This window comes from Folsomia candida, unplaced genomic scaffold (assembly GCF_002217175.1).
Source record: "Folsomia candida strain VU population unplaced genomic scaffold, ASM221717v1 Fcan01_Sc010, whole genome shotgun sequence".
NCBI classification, from domain to species: domain Eukaryota; kingdom Metazoa; phylum Arthropoda; class Collembola; order Entomobryomorpha; family Isotomidae; genus Folsomia; species Folsomia candida.
In genome coordinates this window covers 4358152-4381487 of record NW_019091202.1, presented here as the reverse complement: position 1 = coordinate 4381487, position 23336 = coordinate 4358152, and the positions used below count along the sequence as shown (strand labels likewise).

Sequence of the window (23336 nt, the reverse complement as noted above, 5' to 3'; positions counted from 1 at the left end):
GTTTAAACTGAGCATTATGAAAAATCCCGAAACATGTGTTCAATTATTTGTGTAAGGCTACATAATTATCTTGGTTTTATCAAAATCCGAACGAGACCGCTGGCGTCATCGCATAGTCAGTGCCTTAATTTAAGGATGGCTGCAGTTGATTCAGAATTTTAGAGCTCTCCATTCCGTGACAAACCAATCTTTACATTGTTCCCAGTGTTGAGTAATAATGCCGAACTGATTCTCATCAAACATTTTATATTTCTCTTGAATATCCTTTATCCAGTCGCGCTTTTCCAAGGGACATTTATACGCAAACATTTTCATTGCCAGGTTTGCTGTGCCCAACTTACCGAAGTTAAATTCCTTCCAATCCTCTCCCACCTTTCCGCTACATTTCCCTTCAAAATTATGGTAAATTTCGCACTCAATACAATACCCTCGCCGACCATCCTTCGTCACGATGCACTCGTGTCCATTTCGAAACTTGATTTTAACTTTTGCAAAATCCACGGTGTGTGTTCCTGGAATAACGACTTCCGGGTGCGTCCAACAATTTTTCTCGGCTGTGCAGTAATTTATCGGCCACCTTGTTTCCATCTTTCCGAGTTTGTGCAATCCCTTCTTCTCATTCAACAACCACCACTCGTCGCCAAAATCAGATGCCAAAATTTTTTGTGAAAATTCCTTCGGATGAATTCTCGTTCCTAGGCGAAACACTTTGACTTCCTTCTCAGCTGTGAAAATGTTGCCAAACTCTACACAAATTTCTACAGCTCCGTATCTTCTTTTTAGGGCGTTTTTATTGTGTATTTTCTCCGCAAATTCTTTGAGGTCAACACTAAAATGCGTCAGCCCTTGTGCACAAATATCCTTCTTTTTGGCCAAGTCGGGTTTTCTGCTTCCTTTGAATTCGATCCCATTGGTCATAGAAGTCGATGCTCTTCCCATATACAACATTTCTATCAACACGACGGAATTGGTGCAATGGTTGAGGTTCATTGCGTCACTGATGACCAGGGTAAAACTGGGTGAAGCTCCCATTACGCAATTGCAACGTGCAAATTGTAAAGGAAAATTTCTACAATATTCGATTTCATGCCATAAAACGATTGGTAGCTCGAATATTTGGTCGTATTCAGACGTACGAGGGGGCCAAGCATGCAACGCTTTTACCACGCCGGCCAATCTTTCCAAGGCTAAAGGGCTTGTATATTTACTCATAAAATTCAACATCTGTGTTAAATTTGGCAACTCCGCCTTGATAATGCTAGGCCAGTCGGTGCTTGATTCTGTTTTTAATCGATCTTCCAGCTGACCTAGAAAAGTGTGTAGAACGACACGATGGACAAATTCGATCATTTCATTTTTACGCCCTTCCGGCATCCTGGAAATCCTGGCGTCAAGGTAGGTCAAGGTATCTGTTGAATTGGCGCCAAAAATACTGGACCCAAAGAAGGGAAACATCTTTAATGTGGAATTGATTAGCTTAACGAAGTCAAGAACTGCTAGATCGGATAGCTCGGTGTCCATTTTGGCTAAAAGAAATACGGGAATCAAGGTGAATTAGCTATTTTTATTTGCATATATGCAACACAACTTCTTCGCATTTTATTATTTTTACAATAATTCGATTATTGCAGCTGTTTAACGTGGTGGCTGAATAAGTATGAGTGGCAATAATGAAAAACGTAATCTGGCCAGACAAAATAAATAATTTCGGTAAGATTCTCAAGAGTTGGTACAGAGAGCTGATTTTTACTGAGTGTTTGAGAGCATTTTATGAAATTCTCAAAACAAATTTCATGATTTTGGACTTTATTTATAAAAAAAAGTTTTTTTTGTTTCTAAAGAGATTCCGTTTTTCAGTAATATTACTCTTAAATATACATAGAAACTTTAGGTAATAAATAGCTATACACTCTAAATAAAATCATTACCAAATCATTACCAAAATGCACACGTATATGACTCTGCAGAAACGGTAATAATAACCACCAGCTGGTAAAGAAATTGATTGAATCCGAAGTGGTAATAAAGAACACTTTTTGGGATAAAATTAATACCATGATGTATGACAGATGTACTACAATATGTAGTAAAATGTCTACCGCCTGGTAATAAACCATACCACTTTGTACACGGTGTGCTATTCATACCGGTATTAATGCTTTGTTTTAGTATGCCCCATTATTACCAAATGTTGTGCAGATTTCCACCGAAAAGAATAGAGTTTTTGCTGTTCTTTAATCTTTCAATCAATTATATTTATTGTAAAATAGTTTTGAAACATACATAATTATAAAATTTAAGTATAATGCAAACTATTGAGTTACAGAAATACACATGTATAAATATTTACATGAAACTCAAATCTGCTCCGATTCCCAACTTAAATTTTTGTTTCACTGAAAAAATAAACGCATAAAATTATTATTAAAGCTTTCCTATTATGATGGTTTTCGATCACCATCTTGATAAGGCGCCTGCATATGATAATTTGATACTTACCTGTTACCAAAAATTCTATATTTCCAGAATTTCCAGTTCCAGAATATATCGGTTTTTTTTCACGGGCAGCACTGGATTAATTTCGTCATGTTGACTTGAGTTGAGCTAAGCGAAAACTAAAACTGACAAATGCGCCACTGTCTCAATGTTTAGCGTCTCACAATTAACACCAAATGTATTAAAATTCTTACCTCCAGGGTAATAAACTACACCAAAATGTAGATCTCATCAGCACCACAACGGGAAACATTTGTACTACACTTAATGAAAATTATGGTAAAGAGTGTTATCTAAATTTGTAGGATATAATTACCGGCTCGTAGGAGTTTATTACCAAAATTATAAAGATAACTTAGAACATTGCGGTGGAAGGCCAGTTACCCGTTTGGTATTGTTACGGTAATAACCCCGTATAATTTTTGTAGGACGCGTAATTACCAAGAGCTCGGTAAAGACGCTTATTAAGAATTCTTTACCAAGTTGCTAAGAGTGTACTAACCTATTTTGGACATGTTAGACACTTTACTCTTTCAAATTCCGTTTTTTTAGTCAGGAAGTTTTATGTATGTGAATTTGTATCTATTAAGTAGGACAGAAAACGTTGGCACCGGTGTTAAGGTGTTGGTTGAATGATTGGATGTTGGCAATCAATCGAGATATGTAAGTGAACAATGCGACAATGATGGCCTGGTTGACGTAAGCACGTTAAAAAACCTGCTAGAGGTGAGTACGGTTCCCGAAACCCGAAAATATGACAACACGAACCGACCCGTTCCCAACATTTTTTTATAAAAATCCACACGGAATCGAAACCGACGCGAACCCAAGACTGATCCGAAACCGATCCGAAACTTACCCTAGCCAGAAACGATTTATTATAGTTTATGTGATGTACAAAAGTTGAATTCATAACCAATCGAATCAATGTAACAATTAACGTAAATTTGGCTTTCCTAGTGATAAACAATCACAGGCAAAATTGTTGGAAAGTTTCCCATTTGTACCTTAACGCTACGTTTTAGATGACTAACTTAAAAAGCAAAAAGTAACACACGACGGTGTGCCTGGTATTATCATAGATCGGAGTACTCCGGGCTTGGAGTACGTACTCCGGCCTCCGGAGGCCGGAGTACGCAGCTTTTTCTGGAGGCCGGAGTACGCGGAGGCCGGAGTACACGTGGCCAGCCGGAGGCCGGAGTACGCGGAGGCCGGAGTACACGTGGCCAGCCGGAGGCCGGAGTACACGTGGCCAGCCGGAGGCCGGAGTACGCGGAGGCCGGAGTACACGTGGCCAGCCGGAGGCCGGAGTACGCAAAATATCCGATCTATGGGTATTATCCACTTGAACATCCTACAATTTCCACCAAACATTTTTGCAAACTTGTTGAATTTCTGTATTTAAAGTTTTTAAATCATCCGATTCGATGCGACTGGATTATCCGACTATGTATGTACTATTGCGTGGATTAGATAAGATTAAATGGGTTCCCAAAATCGGATCAGATCCATAGTTTACACTCAAAATCGCTACCGGCCAGGTTGTGGGGTACACCAGAGTTTGTCATCTCCTCCGATGCGAGAGGTGACGGGCTGTTGATGTTATGTGTGAGGCTATAAATCAGCCGACATTATTACATACCAAATTAAATAACAGACACTCAAAATAAAACTCTGGGAGAGAGAGAGTTGTTATCATCGTGGGTTTAAAAGGGGAATGCTTAAGAGGTTATCAGCATGTCCGTGGTATGTTTGTGTGTATTTACGCTGAGAGAGGTCTCCCAGCGGATGCTTTCCAATTTTGTAAAAATGGACTTTGTTTCTGAATTCGGACACGATGGATTACAACTTGCATGAGTAAAAAGGGGTTACTTTTATAAAAATGACCGGAAGTTTTGTCCAAAATTTTTTATTAAGTGTATGTACCAAACTATAAAATTTATCACGTTCTATCTAACTCGTAAACTAGTTTATTTTACACTCAAAATCGCTACCGGCCATTGTCTACATATGGTGTGTTCACTAAGTTCTCGGAATAAGGATTTAGTGATTTATCTCGAGTCGGGTAATATTAGATGGACAGACTAAGAATAAGGTCAAATGCGAAACGAAAACGTTAAACAAGCAAACAAATTCATCTACGCCAGTTGCAGTTTTAAGATTATTTTTAAACTGCTCCAAGCAGGATTAATAACCCTCAGTACTTATTTTCAGCCACGGTTGGAAACATGTCCAGTCAGCATGATAGCGCCAATGCCAATCATTTTCCATACTTTTAAGATAACTGCAGTTACATATGTATGGAATTTCCCACACTAATTGTATGGGAACGAGTAGATGAAAAATCAGATAACCATGTACATATTTATTTGCTTAACCTCATTTGGCAGATGAGTGTCTCCGTGAGACACAGCCTGTGTGTAATTCTGCGGTTAAAACACCTGCACGAAATTATTTATAGCACAAAAACGTTTTTAAACGTTTAATAACACCCATCAAAAATCCGAAATAGTGCATGAAAATACACGAAAATAATGTAGATACATAAATACGTGAAAATAATGACTCTGGCGAAGATACACACGTATGTATATACGAGGGGTGGACCATAAGTACGTAGCTTGACGGTGAAGGAGGGTTATTCTGACCCACTTTTTTAGGTGACAAAGATATACTCATATGTATGTATCTCAGATTTAATTGCTTAAATATTCACGGTCACGGCCGGGTCGAGGAGGTTGTTTGATGTGACCGAAGACAGAAAAATATATAAAATCTCTCCAATTGAACATCTTTCTGTGATTAAGTTTTTAGCATAAGATAGGACCCCGTTTGGAGATTTTTTCAACGACCCCTCAATTTAATCCCTAACTCTTCCTCTTAATTATATACTGCGAGAGATTGGACCAAGGAATTTCGTCTTGGCAGAAAGAAGTTGAGTTCAAAGAGGGACGAGAGCGACTAATTTCCGTGAGTTTTGGAATAGATGCGAAAGAGTGAACGTCATGACCGACGGTCGAATTAAAAATTGGGAGATAGCTATAGGGACTTGGGATTTTCTAAAACAAGTGTCCTCCAAATCCCATCTTTTGTGACCCAAGGTGCCAAAGTGACAGGTCAAGAGACAGAGCGTGTTGCAAATTTTCAACACCATTTTACCAAACAAATACATCTTCTCAAGAAACTTCGAAAAAGGTTAAATCAGCGTGTGAAAAATAATTTTGAAAAAAAGAAAAATGTGCGATATTTCAAGCTACATATAAGCATCTACATACGTTACATAAGTTACGGCATAATTAAGGTTTCGGTTACATAAAAAAATTAGTTTACTAGTTTTATTTACTATAAAAATTAACCATCGAGAAATCCCCAAAATTGGCCCTGTACAAAATTGGTCTGCGTAGAGTTCTGAGCTGAACCTTATATGTATTTATGTAACTACAGATTTAACTTCTTGATACTCTTCTTTGCAAACAAAGAGGTAATCGTGCATGTATGCATCAAGTTTCAACTTGAAACATATCTCTCATATCAAACTCCCTGTTTTATTTACAAGAATTTATTTCGGTCATGCAGTAAACATATTAGTCAATACTCCTTATTTTTTTCATTTATGTGAAATCAATCCTGCTCCGAAATAAAGAACGTGTTTAATTTTGCATTTATCTAGTTTCGCGACACATGTCCCTTGCTTGTATAATACATTTTCATATGATGCCTCAAACTGGACCCAGATCACATATTTCACGCATGGCACCAAACCAAATACGCAGTTCAATGGAGATAACTTATCTTATCTCCTCCTGAATCATTCGCCCATACCTCAAACCAATTTCATCCTAAATTAATTTCACTCTCACATCTGATCTGAGGAAACTCTTTAGCAAAACTCTTCTCACTACTTTGCAAATAATTCACTTAATCAGCATGGCATCCACTCGAGATTTTCTTGACACTGTTAAAACCTACGAATCATTCCTGGGCTATGGTTCCTTTGGATTTGTGTTAAAATCAAAACATCGAGACGGAACTTACTCCTGCGTAAAATTCATCTATCCAACGGACAACGATAAACTCAAGCTTCAAAATGAAAGAGAAAGCAGATTAATTACACAACTTTGCCACACAAATATTGTAGCCGTTAGGAATTCAGTCTGTAATAAATATTTAAGTCGAGACCAACTCAAGCGTATTTTCAGCCCTTGCCCAAAAATTATTGAAGCCGGATGGCAAGACACACCCGAAAAAATAAAAGAACTGGGATGGACTTGTATACAGATGGAGCTCTGCGGTGAAAATCTGGCCTCCTGGCTGCGCCACCCGGAAACCAAGATGGACTCAATACTCATCCAACTTAAGCAAATCGAAATTATTAAAGATTTAATTTCCGGGTTAAAGTTTCTACACAATAATAAAATTATTCATCGCGACTTGAAACCCGCCAACATCATGTTCACCTCGGATAAGTACAGGCTCCCCGTACAAATCGGAGATTTCGGGCAATCCCGCACCGCTCGTGGTCCCAACGATCCCACCCTGACCTCAAGCGCCATTGGAACTCCAGCCTACACCTCGCCAGAAGTTAGAACAGGAAAATATTCGTATCAATCGGACATCTTTTCGCTGGGATTAATAATCTGGGAAATTGTCGCCTTGATTAAACCGGAAATAAAAGGAAATCTATTCGACCGGCTGGTTAATGACGGTGAGACAGATTTAGTCAAGGAAGATCACCCCCTCATCGGCTCCCTGGCTAAGGAACTCGTTATAAAGGCAACTAAAAAGAACCCTGAGCAGCGATACCAGACTTTGAATGGTGTCGATAAAATTTTTGATAAGCTAATATCAGTCAAAACGAGGGAGGGGGTACTGTTAACCTGTCGAAATGGAGAGGACTTACGGCTCTGCTTGGCATATGCTGGTCCGAATTCAACCATAATTCTGGAGGAAGGCATTTATCAAGGGGAATTTCGCCTTCGTCAAGATAGCATTACCATCCTAGGGAAAGGAGTGGATAAGACGCGGATTTTACCATCTATTTGTTTCAACATTTCTGGAAAAGACTGTTTAATTTCGAATTTTTCTATATTGCTTCCAACCACCTTGGCTGACAGGGTAACCATTGGTATTAATATTTCTGGAGATCGATGCAAATTATCCAAGATAAATGTTGTCAACGCCGTCAGTGGGATTCGAATTGACGGAAGTGACATCAAAGTTGATGACGTAAAATTTACCAACACTAACAATTTACTAACAATTTACCAACACTATTCGGATGACATCAGATTCACATTCCTGTACGTTTTCTAACATAACCGGTGAAAATAACCAAAATCTGATCCACGTTGACGGCACGAATCATCTCTTGCAAAAGATTAGATTATCAAACAGTCCAAAGGATGAGGTCGACACGGGTGGCATTTATTTCGAAGGTGGTAACAATCATACCCTTGAGGATTTTATTTACACGAGAAGTTCGGTGGAGTTGGAGTGGGATTTGGAAATACACTCTACGAATACCATCGTCAAAAATTGTACTTGTTACAACGTTGTGGTCACTGGGGAAGGTACAGTACTAAATAATGTTGAAGGCAAGAATTCAATTATAATTGTTGGAAACCCAGAAAATATTCAATTGGTGAATTGTAATTCGAAGAATTTGAAGGCAATTGGTAAAGTTACAATGCTAGGATGTAGCTTTGACGGTGTCAATAAGAAGGCGTAAAAGTTAACGGCATTCATGTGATTGAATTACATGTATTATTTGAAAGGAAACTGAATAATGTTCGATCGCACTTTTTACATATATGTATAAAAAATAAATGCACTATTTTATTCAGTAAGGTTAAATAAGTATGTAGGTATGTATGTATGTATCTAGTCCTAATTAAGTATGTATAAATACATAAGTTAAAACAATATATATATGATTTAGAATAAGCATGAAAATTATAATTTAGGGAAATAAGAATAAATATAATAATTCTAAATGTATGCAAAACAATTCGTGATTTTCATGTAATATTAGACTAACCTATTAATATCTACCACACAACCTTACAGAATGCATAATGAAATTATTTGTCAATAGTTAAATACGTTAAATTTAAATTATTTCCAGTAATAATGAATAAATCTAGTCGTTCTTTACCCATTCGTAACTAACCAGTTGCTGATTAACATTAAAAGTGACGCATAAAAAACTGGTCGCATGTATGCATTCAACTTGCTTTCAATCCTTTCCTTTGACAAGCATACCCGGATGAATCTCACTTTTTCATGAAAATAATCCGGCTTGATTCGTCTCGTTGAAAGATTTTTGTCATGCAAATGTTTACATGCATGTACAATTGACATAATATATGTACATATGCGCTGAATATAAATATACCTAATTACGATTACAACCAGAACGTAAATATACGCACATGTACATACATACGTACCTTTACGTGCCGGTTATAATAACGTATTATTTTCATTGTTCTCACTATTTGCTCGCTTTTTTCAAAAACAATTTCAACGACGGTGGCCCCAGCATTGTACTTTGGGGGAAGAAAATCGTAAATATGCATTATTTAAAGCTGGCATGTAGATCACAAACTTTCACACGGGGAGATGCATGAAGCTTGCAGCAATTTATCTTTTTATTCTTTCATATCACACCTCATAGTCCTAACCAACTGCATACTTATGTACATAATGAATTACTAGCGTGGATCGGAAGTAATTTATTGATGAACGCTTACATACATACATATATATGTACGTAGAGAATTGCTATTAAATTCCTGCTGGTTAGAGTAGATGACTCTAAAGGATCGGTAATAATGAGCATTACTGTCTTTACGGTTCGCTAGTTTTGTCGTAATGAAAAATTTACCACCTCAAAACAAACTGACCACTCCGACAGGAAGTTATCACTAAATCAGTACTAGTACGGAGTATGTATCTGACTCTTCCAGATTTTTCACAATATGCACTGACTATTATTTTAATTCGAGATTTTAATTATTTTTTACTTTTTCGAAGATGAGTTTAAGACCAGCATTTCTGGAAAAGCATGCAGCAAAATTTGTGTTTAAGTGTTCTAAAGTCTGACCCACCCTTTATGCACGACCCATTGATGTGGTCCGGCGATTAAATCGCACATTTTTACGATCATCATTCTCTCCACAATACTGGTTTAATAAACATCAACGACTGTTTCGGCTCGGTATTTATGGCTCATGCATTCACAAAGTTTTACGATAATCCTGAGGTCAACATACGTATTATGGCCAGTTGCTAGGCAACTGCCTGCCTAGCAGCTCCGGCTGCACAAAGTTTAACAATTATTTAACTTCCAAAATGTGCAAATTTTACTAAAAACATGTACATATAAAATAACTGCGAAATATTGAAGATCGTTTTGTGACGTATTATAAAAATCAAATACAGTTGAAATAATCTATTTCAATTGGAAAAATGTGGCTGTGTTGCGATCGCAGGTAATAAAGTTTCGTATTGAAAAGTATTTTATTAAATGAATTCAAATGCACTAATTTTAATTTATACATATTTCATGTAATTTTGGCTCAGATTTAGTTCTGTGTTATTATAGATTAAGTCGAACTTTGTATAGCTCATCGTTAATGTTTTTACATGTACCAAGTTTGTGCAAAATTTGAGAAAATTTTTAGTACGTTTAGAAAAAAATAATAGAGGTAAAAAATCCAGCCCTGCGCTAAGCAGACTCATGAAGAGTCGAAATATATTCACTAAAATAATCAGGACAATTTTCACACCATTAACGTGGTACGTAAAATGCTTTATTTTTGGGCAGTGATTAACGGTATGTTTTGTCATCAACGGAAAATAACTCAAAAACCGTAGAAGTAGAATGGCACAGTACACTCAAAATAAGGTAGTAATGAATCATTACCATGCGGAATGACTATGTGGCTCTACCACGTCGGTTACGATTTGTAGTAGAAATGGTAATAATAAGTTCAGGGAAATTCAAATTCATTACCAAATATTTAGGAAGTGAATACCATTATGTATTAAATTTGAATTTCCCTGAACTTATTATTACCATTTCTACTACAAATCGTAACCGACGTGGTAGAGCCACATAGTCATTCCGCATGGTAAGGATTCATTACTATCTTATTTTGAGTGTACCTTAGCTGGTGATAATCGTATCATCGTATATTATTAAGAGTGATCATATTTACTTTGTTATTCGAGAGTTAGAACTGCAAATATGTACTAAAGCATGTATTTTTAAATTTGATGTGTATGTATGTCCAAAGGTTACCGAATGCAACCAGTTAACCATCCAACTGTACCAACTTACATGGAATTTCAAAATTAATTTAGGTACGCAGGTACGTACATATTGTACAAACGTTATCAATGAAAAGATAAACATTTTTTGAGACAAAGTACATACACAATTTATATTGTTTTTTCTTCTTTGTATTTCAGTGTGAATCAATAATACGTAACTGGTTCCTTTACTGAACGGAACTCAACGTGTGGAGGAAAATCTTCGTCTCCTTGACGTTCAAGACAATTAATGGCTACCTCCCCGAATTAAGAAAATCAAGCATGATTTCCAATATTGGCGTCAAGTATAAATAAAGGACACCAGCACGAACAATTTAACCAACAACTAAGCAGTGAGAAATAGTACTATCTATTGCAATATTACTTAGCAACGATTTTACAATATGCATACATAGAAACATATGTGTTTAGACTAGTTAATTTAATATATATTTTATCGTACGTCTTAAACTGTCAGCTTTTTAAGGGTTTCATTCCACGTGGAAAATTTGTCAGGAAGTTATGCAATACAGAAATTGGCGTAATCGGATAGCGGGTTTTTAATGAACCTTAAGTTGTTGACCTAAACTATCCGATCCAAATTTAGACTACATATATGCACAAATTTGGCTTTACACACAATTTAATTAATATGAGTGAAACTTTATTACTTAAAAACATTATTTTTAAACGTCCTGACTTGCGGCGAATCATAGTATTTAGAAGCATTTGAACATCAACTCAAGCGTGTTCAAATTAAAGTAACAAAAGCTGAAAGCCAAACTGTAGGGAACGAACTTGCTTAAAATTTACATATGTATTTAACAAATGTATGTTTATATGCATAGCATTTATTTTGGTATGCAGGGATGTGTACATAACCTGGGCCTTAGTGGAAGACGTGCAAATAGTGCAGGTACAATGACAAATTAGTTGAGTCCCCAATTGTAGTCCTCAAAATCGGGGTAAACTTTTCGTTTAGGTTCACTGCTTGATCTGCTAAAACACGCAGATCAAGTGTTATTATCTATTTGTCTTAGAATGTTCTGGGGTACCCGAGTGAGTTTTATGCAGTAGGATTTTGCCAAAAGATTAATTACAATCTGCAGGTAAAAACTTGTTGAACAAGTTACTTACGCTTGTTGTTTATTAAAGCTGCTTAATAAAGAAATTATTAGATGCACAGGGAAAATAACTCTGTTATCAGTATTAATATTTTATTGATTTTGCCGAAGCTTAATAATAGCAAAATATGTAAATGTTAAGTTATAATTGTGTGAATCGTATTTACTTAATTTTGTAAGGTCCGAACCAAGATATAGATGGAAACGATAACTAATTAAGTTGAGGAAGACTGCAGCCACTTTTAGTAATCAGATTGGCTTTATTAATCAAAGCCTCGTTCACTCACTCTCTAAATAACGCCTGAATTGCACGCCCAAATGACGACTTGCAAATACTTACACTGTGTGATTTTCTATTTGCATTTGCTAATTTGATTTGAGTTTAATTTGTCCCATATTATACAATTTTTATGATTCGTATTTTCTGATAATCTAACGGGTTTTATGCATTTGCATTTTGTCAAATTGCATTATCATCTGCAACGAAGATCATGAGCATACGTCGGATATGAATGAAAAATGACTTTCTCCATTTATTGACCTACAGTCGCCAAACTTTCTGATAATGTTTATGGTCACTAGTAGCTCACGTAGGTCAAAGCATATTTTCTCATATTGGTCATATTTTCGGGTTTTAGGACATGTTCATATTCCCGATCATATTTCGGGGTTTTTTGGTTCATTTATCATTTTTGGCCAAATTATAAGATTTGGCAACCAAATCGACAGAAAATGACAAAAAATTCAGTTTTCTCACAATTATTCATTGTGAGAAACTTTCAGAAATTTACGTTCACTTTCGCCTAAGGTGATTTAATTCATTGGGAATGCATGAAATCACCCCAGAATTTGTTTATTTGATAAAAATTGAGCATTACAAGAAAATATATCAAAAAATTAAGCCAAAAATTAAAAAAATAGTCATTTTGATGGTCATATTTTGGGGATTTTTACGGTCATTTTTCATTCATATTTTGAGGTTTTATCGGTCATTCATATCCGACGTCTGATCATGAGAATGTAATTAACAACTTAGAATTGCATGCTATGTTACATAATTCTGTCACAAGTATTTACACTTTATCGACTTATAAATATATTGCTACTGGTAATAGCAATATTATTAAAACTGGTGATATTTGCTTCGTTTGGAGTAGGCGTTTGGAGTAGCGTCCAGGAATAGTTTGTGGGAAGCGGTTCCGTAAAGTGTGGGAGCGGCCTTCTTATCAGTATAGTAGTCTGCTAAGGCTTCGTACTTATTTGAGCAGATGAGTAACGATTTTAGATCCTTTTCTAGATTATGGCCGACATCTTTGTTATTTGATATACACTTCACTACGAGTTTCTGAATGGTTTCAAACTTATATCCGTCGACAAGATTGCTTCGGCTTAACCCATTGATGGGAGTGTTATAAGTGTACACTACATTGTGAGGCCACTTAATTAAGGCGAGCAGAATAGCATCATTCTGGTCGTTGACGATGGCAATGGAGGCTGCGGCATAAAAGTGGTTGTTGGGGTCACGGAGATAACATGTAGGGCTTCGTTGACTTGATCATTAAGGTCAATTAAAGGGTGTTGTGCAAGTGGGTTGAAATGATATCGAAGAGTTATTTTCTTAACATTTAAAAAGATGTTTTCGTTTGCTGGAATCTTGTCTTCGCAGAAGACAAGTGAACGGTTCTGATACACCTCTAGGGGTCGATAGAGTTCAGCATCTCTACGAATATTCCGAGCTATTTTACTCTATTTTCTCCAGTAATTAGTCCCTTTTTTAATAAAACTTTCCGGCATCATATGAATTAGGTTGAACACAAATTGTTCGCGATCGTGGTTGTCCATCCACTCCCATTGGTCTTCGAGCATGGCTAAGGTTCCCATTTTTCTAAAATTAGTTAATGTTACATTATTAATTAAGGTGATGTGGAGCACTTTTAATCTATTGGGCGGGAAGTTTGGCGGGTCAAAGCGCGCGTCATGTGCCACAGAGCGAAATGGCTATACACCAGAACGGAAGAAAGTCCACGAGCATTTGTTTGAAGAAATTTTTGCATATTATTAGTTCTTAGGGCCCATAGGCATGCGTGTAAAAAAATTAAAGAGCCACACCCACTTTGGGTGTGGTTTTTCCCTAGAGGGTTTAGAGTCAATCGCCACGGTCAAAATTGTAGTGCATGGGATTGCAGACCTATCATAAAAATTGCAGCCAAATCCGTCCATAAACAAAAAAGTTATGACCCTGGGAACCTTGGCGAAAGGCAAAATTGGACCCTAAGAACTAATAATATGCAAAAATATCTTCAAACAAATGCTCGTGGACTTTCTTCCGTTCTGGTGTATAGCCATTTCGCTCTGTGATGTGGAAAGGGTGCTACCAAAACGATGGGTTTATGTCTGATCAGGTCGCTTGTACTGTCCGTCGATCCCAGGCCATGACGTGGTATAGTTATGGTCAAAATTTATTGTTTGCAATTTAATCATAGAGTAAAACGATAAAGAAGAAATTATGTTGCAACCTTAATCGATGGTAATGATTGTGCTCCAGAAAAGTGATGTCGTCGTCATGGATGTGCGTGAATTCTGACTTTAATTTTATAGCCACGCAAGTGAAGTGAGAGAAAAGCGAAGCATTAACTGAATTATAATTGTCGCATTTATTTAGCTGTTGCAAATATTTTACATTTTATATAAATTTATTTTATATAAATATATGTAGTACACATCCACTAAAAGTTTAGTCAAATGAAGGTCAAAATTTATCCAACCATGCAACCGTGCAATTTTACGCAATGCTGGATAAAATTTACCTAATTTTTCTGTTATTAGCTCGCCCTGCGTAGCATGAGAGCTATTGAATTCCTCTCGTCCGTCTGTCTGTCTGTTCACGAGTTTTTTGCATCAATTGATGCTAATTATTTGTGTCCCGCTCAAGTTTTTTTGACATTATTGGCACCGTTAGGAACGAACAATCGGGAACGATAAATGGTGCGTTATATAATATGGGCGAACCGATGCAACTCGCATCAATGGGGCATGTTATTCGTTTGTCTTTTGCTTTCATTTGTAACCTCGAAAACCTCGAAATCATGTCAAAAGTATGCACCAATTTTCCCCATTTCTGCTGCACCATTAGTGCAAACTTTAACTTATGTATCAATTTTCACTATTTATTTTGCACCATTAGTTAACAATTATTGCATGGTTCTACACAAGTTGTGTAGAACCATGCAATAATAGCTCACCCTGCGTAGCACGAGAGCTATTGAGTTCCTCTTTAACGACGTTTTTGTATCAATTGATGCTAATTAAAATGTACCAGGTGTATTTTTTGATAAATTAATAGCAGTGTTAGTATCTAATAATCGGTAACACAAAATGGTGCGAAATAATTGAGGGAAGGGACACAAAATGCACCAATAGTGCAAAATATCCGGGAGAAATAATAATATCATTTTGACATAAAGTTTTCAAACTTATGGATGACGGTTGGTCGATAATGCGGCGCAGGTGGTGCATACTAATTCGACCTTTTCTTCATTTTTCCGTTTATATTGCACCCTTGATGCATGAATATATAAACATTATGATCTCTTTTGTCGGCGTATTCCGCACCTTTGGTGCAAAGTTATGTCTAAATCATTATGAACCTTATTTTGTCGCCTTATGATACACTATTGATGCAAAAAATCTCAAAATTCTACACCTACATATTCCGATTATAATGCACCATTAGAATCAAATTATAGAGTTTTATACTTATTTTGTGCACTTATTCGGCACCATTGGTGCAAAATGGTATACATCCTAATTTATATTGCAGGGTGAGCTACTTCTAACGTTACTACGGTTTATTTCACTAAACCTTGAATGAATTTTACGCAACTTTATTTAAAGGGTGTGAAATATTTAAAATGTATTGTTTAAACTTTACACTTGACTAACCTGAAGTAATAATGATTAAAAGTTTATTTCCGTGATTTATATAAATTATGTCTAACTCTAGCTTAAATTTTGTAATACTTTACGCAGAGATGTATTGATTCTTGATGCAATTAAATAATAGCTAAATAACTGTAATTCAACCATTAATAAATTTGTTACGCTGCCAATATTTTGAACTTTACAATTATATGTTCAATGCATGTGTTAATATTGCATAATTTGTCCGTTTACACATATCATATTTTTCCTTCATTTAGTCAATATTTGAAGTCATAAGTAGGAATGTATGTATTTAATTATTCATTCCTTCTTTCTTGAAAATAGTGTTACCTTTTTGTGAGAAAGTAAGTAAATGCATACTAAATTGTGTATTCATTAAACTATACTAAAGCCAGATTAAACTTTACTCTTTATAAATTGTTAACTCTCGACTTATCCTTAGTAACTTAAAATTGTTAGTTCACTTCATTGAATCGAGAATTCATTTACTTACAGTGTCGGACAGATGTCTACGTCCACATAGTCGCGTCAATTTCATTTTCAAATTGTCACTGAACTACTGAACCAATTTTCATCATTGATATATCAAATTCTCACAAATTTAACGTAATTTCATAAAACATATGAGTTATTTCTGAAAATTCTGGGAAAACTGAGAATCATAGTGCAGAGCGAGAGAGGATGAAATTTGAGCGGACAAAAGTCTACGTCCACTTCACTTTAATTGTCAACAACAAAAATCTCTCCAATTTATAAAATCAGGTAACTTAATAAATCTATCAATAACATATGCCGCATTAATTTTTAAATAATTTTCTTCCAGAAAAATATGATGGCGTCGACACGCAAGGAAATTCCTATCGCTATTCGAGATCTTGTCATTCAGGACTGGAAGGGTGGACAAAAAGGGGGGCTGTCGCAGAGACAAATAGGGACCAAGTATAAATTAGCAAGGACAACCATCCAGACAATCAGTAAGAACTTTAGAGCTAATGGTTCAGTCCAAAACAAGGTCAGAAGTGGTCGAAAACCGATTTTGGCTCACCGAGAAGTACGCCACGTGCTCAACAAAGTCAACGTTACACCCTCACTTAGTGCTCCAAAGCTATCTACCGAGATCAAGGAGATGTTCGGCAAACAGGTTAGTCCTATGACCATCCAAAGAACACTGAATAAGGGAAATTTGAAATCCCACAGAGCAGTCCGGAAGCCTCTTATTGTACCGAGGAATGCAACCAAACGAGTGAAGTTTGCCAGAGACCACATTTCCAAGCCACAAACATTCTGGGACATATTTTATGGACTGACGAGTCAAAGTTCAATGTCTTTGGGTCAGATGGGCGTCGTAGAGTGTGGAGATATCCAAAAGAAGCTTTGAATCCAAAAAATCTCAACCCCACAGTTAAGCACGGCGGCGGGTCGGTAATGGTGTGGGGATGCATGGCTTCAAGTGGGGCAGGAAAAATGGAATTTGTTGACGGAATTATGGACCAATACAAGTACCAGGGAATACTTGACCGTAATATCCAGGAATCTGTTCGAAAACTTGGACTTGGACGACGATTTGCCTTCCAACAAGACAACGATCCGAAACACTCTGCCACGTCCACCATGGAATACTTCAAGAAAAAAAAATTCCGAAGCTAGAATGGCCTCCCCAATCTCCAGACTTGAATCCCATTGAGCATCTGTGGGACCACATTGAAAGAGAAATAAGAAAAAAATCTTTTTCAGGAATTCCGGGCCTAAAATCCAGAATTCGTGAAGTTTGGGAAACCATTTCTGAAGATGTGACCAAGAATTTGGTAAACTCTATGACTCGACGCCTTGAAGCCGTCCTTAAAGCGAACGGAGGCCCAACCAAATATTAAAAATTAATTGTTATAACATTCCTTATAAATTACAGTTTTTTTGTATGTTTTCTCTGACTGGACGTTGATTTTTGTCCATCCAATTGTTTTCATTTTGAATTAAAATACATCTCTGGCCTAAAATAAATTTTTTAGCGGAAAACTAATAATGTGCTATGAAATTACGTTAAATTTGTGAGAATTTGATATATCAATGATGAAAATTGGTTCAGTAGTTCAGTGACAATTTGAAAATGAAATTGACGCGACTATCTGGACGTAGACATCTGTCCGACACTGTATTAGAGGGTATGAGTATTTTTAAGAGTGTGCTAAATCGAATTATAGACTTCATTAAGTGCATATTTGAAAAATAGCTACAGGTACAAGTTTTCTGATTTTCATAAATTTCCGATGCCCATAATAATCAACGTGAAGTTCACGTTCGACAAGTTTCAATTCCAAATTTGGACAAGTGTATTTTATTTTATTAGCCTTTTCAGGGGAACAAAAAATATATGTATGTACTTAGCATATTTACATCAATTTCCAGAATTTTTTAAAAATAATCAACTACTCAATACCCATGAAAAATCCTTAAATAAAGCAAACATTAATTATCTAATAAATAATTGCACGTTTGTGTACAAATTCAACAATTTGTGACTTAAATCAAGTCACTTGGGTAATTTCTGGCAACAGAAATATTAAACATTACGACACTCTACGGCTCCGCAAATCTTGATATCCATATCCCCCGGTTCGTTTATCCGCATCTTGTCATTATGACGACTAAAGCACTGACTTCCGGTTTTGTCGCCGTTGTACCTTAACCTTATGTGTCCCATGTGTGATGAAGACGTGCCTAGAAAAAGTATAGAAGGTTAAAGGAAAATTGCACACATTATTCAAGTACTGCATAATTATCTGTAGCTTTAAACATCGAATTTTCTGAAAATGTACTTATCAAATTCTGAAATGTTTAAACTGTTTTTATTATGCAAAGACATTTCATGTAAGTTATGTTTCAAACTACATACATGTGAATTTTGTACTGAGTTATATCAAAAAATCAAGCCAAAAACTAGGAAGCATGCAACACTGATCTTTCCACTGGATGACCCATTTGAGGAAAAATATTGGCGTCAAAGTTGTGACCTCCAATATTTGTCAAATGGTCCATTCAACGGAAAGATAAGTGTCATATGACTCCTAATTTATGGCTCCCAGACAATCTCGGTGTAGTTTCAAAAAAGGTTCCATTGTCAGGCAAACGTATTTAGGACTAGTTACAATCATACCAGTTCACTTTCATTCATTTGACTGATTATGATAGTGAATGAAAATGAATTTCATGCTATTTAAATGAAAATGCCGCAAGAATTTCTTCAGCTGATATGAATGGCTCTGAATGAAAGGGATTCTCACAGATTTCATTTTTCTCCCTATGCTTAATACATGGGGCGAAGAATCGATATTTAAGAAATGAAGTCCGATGAAATGAAATGAGTTGACTGAATCAAAGAAAATGATGGAATGTAAATAAAAAATAAAAAATAAAAAGTGATTTTTGAATGAAAACTAATTTTTTGAAAAAATAATGGGTTAAACAAAAATTCAATTATCACCCCTCCCTCACCTTTCTAAGTCCTGCTTTCTATAGTACATTCTCCCACATCCCTCGACCTCACAGGAATATACGCTCATCGCTTTGAGGCATTCGGGTGAATACGACACTTTACAAACGATGGCTTCATGAGCCACGCAAATTTGTGGGGATGACAACATTTTCCCACAGACAGAGCAGGAAAGCTTGCCATGCGTCTTTGCAGTATGAAGGTTAAGATTGTCCTGGTTTGAAAACACTACTTTGCACGTGTCACATTGGTATTTCCTTTTCTCAGGTTTAGATCTGTAAATCAAATAGGTGATGTATATAAATTACGCAACGGGGGGCCGGGGCACTAAACTCGGAGTTGTGCATGGTAACAAAATTTATAAACTTACATCACGGGATTTGAAATTTTTCTTAATGTCGGGACGGTTGTAATATTTTGACAAACACTGGTCCCCCCGAGGATTGGAGGTCCCCCGACAAAAATATTTGGTTCCCTGGCGTCTAAATATGATCATTTCGTAGTTCGTACTTTGTATTAAAATAAAATTTTGTGTGTGTATGTAAATTAATGTGATTCCCACCTTGACAGGAATTATTCCCCACCGAACCCGGGTAGTGGGGGGTTTCACGGGCAACGTCGTCGTTATTCTGGACAAATGGCTAGTGACGTTTCGACACGTGGCGTGAACACGTGGGATTCAGGGCTGAATGTACATATTTACATATTTAAGTATATAATTGACGACCATGTGTAAAGCACGTGGTTCGTTTAATAACACCACGCAAATGGTCAAAGCAACGCTTATCACACCACACCTACCCGAACATTTCAACGTTATTTGTATCGTCAGCGACGCTTTCTTCAGCAGAAACTCCAACGAAAATAGTGTCCACCATGTCGATCCCGTCTTCCGTGGTGCTGTTGGATTCCGTCTTGATGGCGACGGTAAATTTTGTAGTCGCAAAATTTATAACAACGTTTTTAACATTTATTTTTGAATTCACAGATTTGCTAGAAGTTTGATTGTCAAGAAAACCTTGGCGACGATGGGGAATGACTGACTGGATGACCGTTTTCCCCCGGAGGTGGTGGTACTACGTTTGATTGGTCAGCATTTTTGGAGGGGGTGAGATCTGTGCAGAAATTTTAAACAATAATAATTTCAAATTTTCGTGTTTAAAATTATTGTGTTCGAATTTTTGAAATATTTCTACCTGGACGATTCTTTTGTCGTGCCCTTGTCAAAATAGTGACGATTTGTGCCTGAATTGCGACAATCTTACGGTGCAAACTCCATACTTTTTTCACCTGATTCAAACACACTGGACATACTTTATGCTCCCCATTTGTGGCAGTGGCACTGTCTGGATCAATATTTTTTAAGAATGGTATGCAGATCGCGACCTTTCTCGCGACGTGGTATGGTATCGGAGTGGAATCTTGAATTAGAATGGAGCAGAGGAAACAACATGTACGAGATGGACCTAGGAAACAAATTGTGTCATATTTGCCATTAAATTCGCAATTTTGCCAATGATGTTTTAAAAGTAAGCTAAACTTACTTGAAGCTTCGATATGCGTGCTTTTCTCATGCACAATTTGGCATTCTTCTTCGTCCATCTCGTGGTCAGGAGAGGTCACGTTTTTTCCCATTTTCATAAATTGGAGTCGTCGACCTGTCGATAGGAATTTGTTCAATGTTACTTAATCCGACTTGCTATTTAAAAATATGCGAATTTAGTACCTTAAGTTTGATTCAAGGATTCTTACTTCCTTACTTGTTCCGAACCTTCTAAGGAAATTTGGATCAATGCGACGGAAGGAATTAAATAGTTCTGCAAAAAAAATAGTAAATGTTTACATTATATGAAGTGAGACCTTCAACTTTACTTTAGGTAGATTTGGTTGCGACAACCAAATCTACATTATCTACTTGCCCGAGACAGGCAATCTAATAATTTACATTATCATTAGTTGTTAAGTTCGGTTGATCTCTGAGATTGAGATCAAACCTACACATTAGTTATTAGTTAGTTATTAGTTAGCTATTATTTACATATTAAGCAAGCCGGTCCCCTATAAAAGGACGAGCTCCAGCCCAACTTGGGATCATTCGGTTTGCAACCGTGACATTTGCAACAAAACTCTCCATGCAACCGCGACGGTTGCATAACTAAATATATGTATGATCACTAACACTCCAATTTCCTTGATCATGAGATTTGCTCCCGTGACGCCTGGGACGGGCAGATTGGTTTCCTTATATTTCGGAAACTAACATTATGAATATTTCGGCTAGTATGTAAGCAACATGAATGATGCCTAATTAGAAATAAAACTTTATATTTTCATTATTTAACAAAACTCCCACTGGTTATCCTTCATTTCTTTTCGTAAGGTTGTTTCCAAACAAAACCCCTTACAATTATCATCAATTAATTAAATTTACTACACTAGTTAATTATGACATATCTACATATTAATCGTTTAAACGATTCGTGACAAGATATGCACGTTAAAAATAATTATGTATCTATGTAACCCCCGACTAAACAGATTTCCAGTTTAAAACGAATACTATGTACTTCAAAACGAACTCGTCAATAATTATTTACAAAATTTCTAATTTCAATTTTTTTGCGTGTCCTTCCAAAGTTGTAAGGTTTTGTGAAATTGTTATACTTATCCAGAATACACACTACGTAATGTATGCACACCAGTGTAAAAATTCAACAAAAATAGAAATATAAGCGTTTTACCTGTTTCGAAACTGGGGATTTTGAAATTTCGAATTTATTCGGGAACGGATTAATTTTATGTCAACTTCAAATTTGTTTTGATTTCGCAGCCACAGCAGCAGCTGTGCTCGTTGTCTTTGTTTTCGTTCTGTTTGCATGAGCTTCTTCTCAACTATGAAATTCTCAGCCCAGAAATATTTCCATGGAACGTATTTATGTATTTACATAATTCTGAGAATTCAATTCTCACTTGCAGTTTGTAATAATACACACATAAAATTTGTGCATATAAATGTGCACATAATATGTACGCATGTAAGGGGCCGTCCATAAACTACGTAACGCTTGGAGGTGGGTGGGTGGGTGCAGGGTGGTACCCTCGTAGAGCATCAAATTTTTTGAGACGCAGATCAGAATGGTGTGTTCTGGTGCACAAATGGGGGTGCCACCGCCACCTATGTGCTTTCATCATCATTTTTTGATGCCAGGAGATGTGGTGATGATGATGATGCGGAGGTGCCATCCCCCAGGGGGGCAAAATGTACACCGAGCTATTTGGTTGGCTCTCCCCGTTCTTCCATAAGCGGCACTCGAATACATAAGATCGATTCTTCTGGTAGAATCATAGAGTTTTATTAATATAAGCAGAGGGAGTACCATTGCTGTTTGTTCAGCGAGAATGCACGCCACGTGATGTTTTGATTTGGTTGAGAACATAAACATTACGTCATCACTCATCACCACCATCACTAGAATGTTATATACAACACATACAAGGCATGCATTGTATGTATAAAATTCTGTGAGGTTGTTGAGACTCAGTTTCAACGTCAGGTACAGGTAGCATGTTACCAAACTTGTTACCAAATTACGATAACCTTCAAATTCTCATTATTTCTTCATGACAAATATTTTCGAAATAATTTTTAAGTAATTCTTAACTAATGTTTCTGACCACGGTCAATAAACCAACTTAGATACACATTGTGGTTGGATGGACCCCACTCCGATCTGCTTGTTTTTCCCCAACATGAGAGCCATCATACAAGAAGTAAATCGTCATTTTAGTCTGTTTAGTTGTGGTTTAGTTTGAGGACTGTCGGTATGGTGGCTCGTTCGCATGCAATTTTAGATCACCCATTCAATTAACCTGCTCCTGTCAGGCCTTGGGTAGAATCTATATTCTGTGGAAGAATGCTCGACTCATCTGCAAACAGTGGGACGAACACGTGTCCGCCATCCTGCGCAAGA

General features: G+C 36.6%; 2 protein-coding genes and 1 long non-coding RNA gene across 14 annotated transcripts; 1 reads left to right on the top strand and 2 right to left on the bottom strand.

Annotated features, from left to right (window-relative positions):
- Window positions 1-22: 22 nt before the first annotated feature.
- LOC110854664 lies at window positions 23-3646 on the bottom strand. 9 transcript variants are annotated; one of them, XR_004835750.1, is made up of 4 exons: window positions 2834-3638; window positions 2691-2759; window positions 2500-2604; window positions 2219-2396 (listed from the first exon to the last, which is right to left on the bottom strand). XR_004835750.1 is itself a non-coding variant. In XM_035855523.1 (2 exons), the coding sequence occupies exons 1-2, from the start codon at window positions 3009-3011 to the stop codon at window positions 151-153; spliced, it is 1389 nt and encodes a 462-aa protein (XP_035711416.1). In that variant the 5' UTR covers window positions 3012-3646; the 3' UTR covers window positions 23-150. The 9 variants fall into 9 exon arrangements, 1 of the variants encoding a protein (XP_035711416.1); XR_004835753.1 differs by having other exon boundaries at window positions 2999-3638; XR_004835754.1 differs by having other exon boundaries at window positions 2691-2754; window positions 2999-3638.
- Window positions 3647-9701: 6055 nt separating this feature from the next.
- On the top strand, window positions 9702-16059 carry LOC110854741. 2 transcript variants are annotated; one of them, XR_004835636.1, is made up of 3 exons: window positions 9702-9989; window positions 10797-10871; window positions 10972-16059. It is a non-coding gene; the product is annotated as an uncharacterized LOC110854741 (long non-coding RNA). The 2 variants fall into 2 exon arrangements; XR_002548365.2 differs by having other exon boundaries at window positions 9704-9989; window positions 10797-10863.
- A 1922-nt stretch (window positions 16060-17981) lies between these two features.
- Window positions 17982-22253, bottom strand: LOC110854581. 3 transcript variants are annotated; one of them, XR_004835653.1, is made up of 9 exons: window positions 22107-22242; window positions 21092-21182; window positions 20910-21023; window positions 20562-20831; window positions 20167-20480; window positions 19928-20050; window positions 19736-19847; window positions 19368-19640; window positions 17982-18593 (listed from the first exon to the last, which is right to left on the bottom strand). XR_004835653.1 is itself a non-coding variant. In XM_022103041.2 (7 exons), exons 3-7 carry the CDS (start codon window positions 21004-21006, stop codon window positions 20007-20009), a joined length of 621 nt encoding a protein of 206 aa, XP_021958733.1. In that variant the 5' UTR covers window positions 21007-21023; window positions 21092-21182; window positions 22107-22253; the 3' UTR covers window positions 19992-20006. The 3 variants fall into 3 exon arrangements, 2 of the variants coding, with proteins under 2 accessions (XP_021958733.1, XP_035711143.1); XM_022103041.2 differs by lacking the exons at window positions 17982-18593; window positions 19368-19640; window positions 19736-19847 and having other exon boundaries at window positions 19992-20050; window positions 20167-20279; window positions 20384-20480; window positions 22107-22253; XM_035855250.1 differs by lacking the exons at window positions 17982-18593; window positions 19368-19640; window positions 19736-19847; window positions 22107-22242 and having other exon boundaries at window positions 19992-20050; window positions 20167-20279; window positions 20384-20480; window positions 21092-21729.
- Between the last annotated feature and the right edge of the window lie 1083 nt (window positions 22254-23336).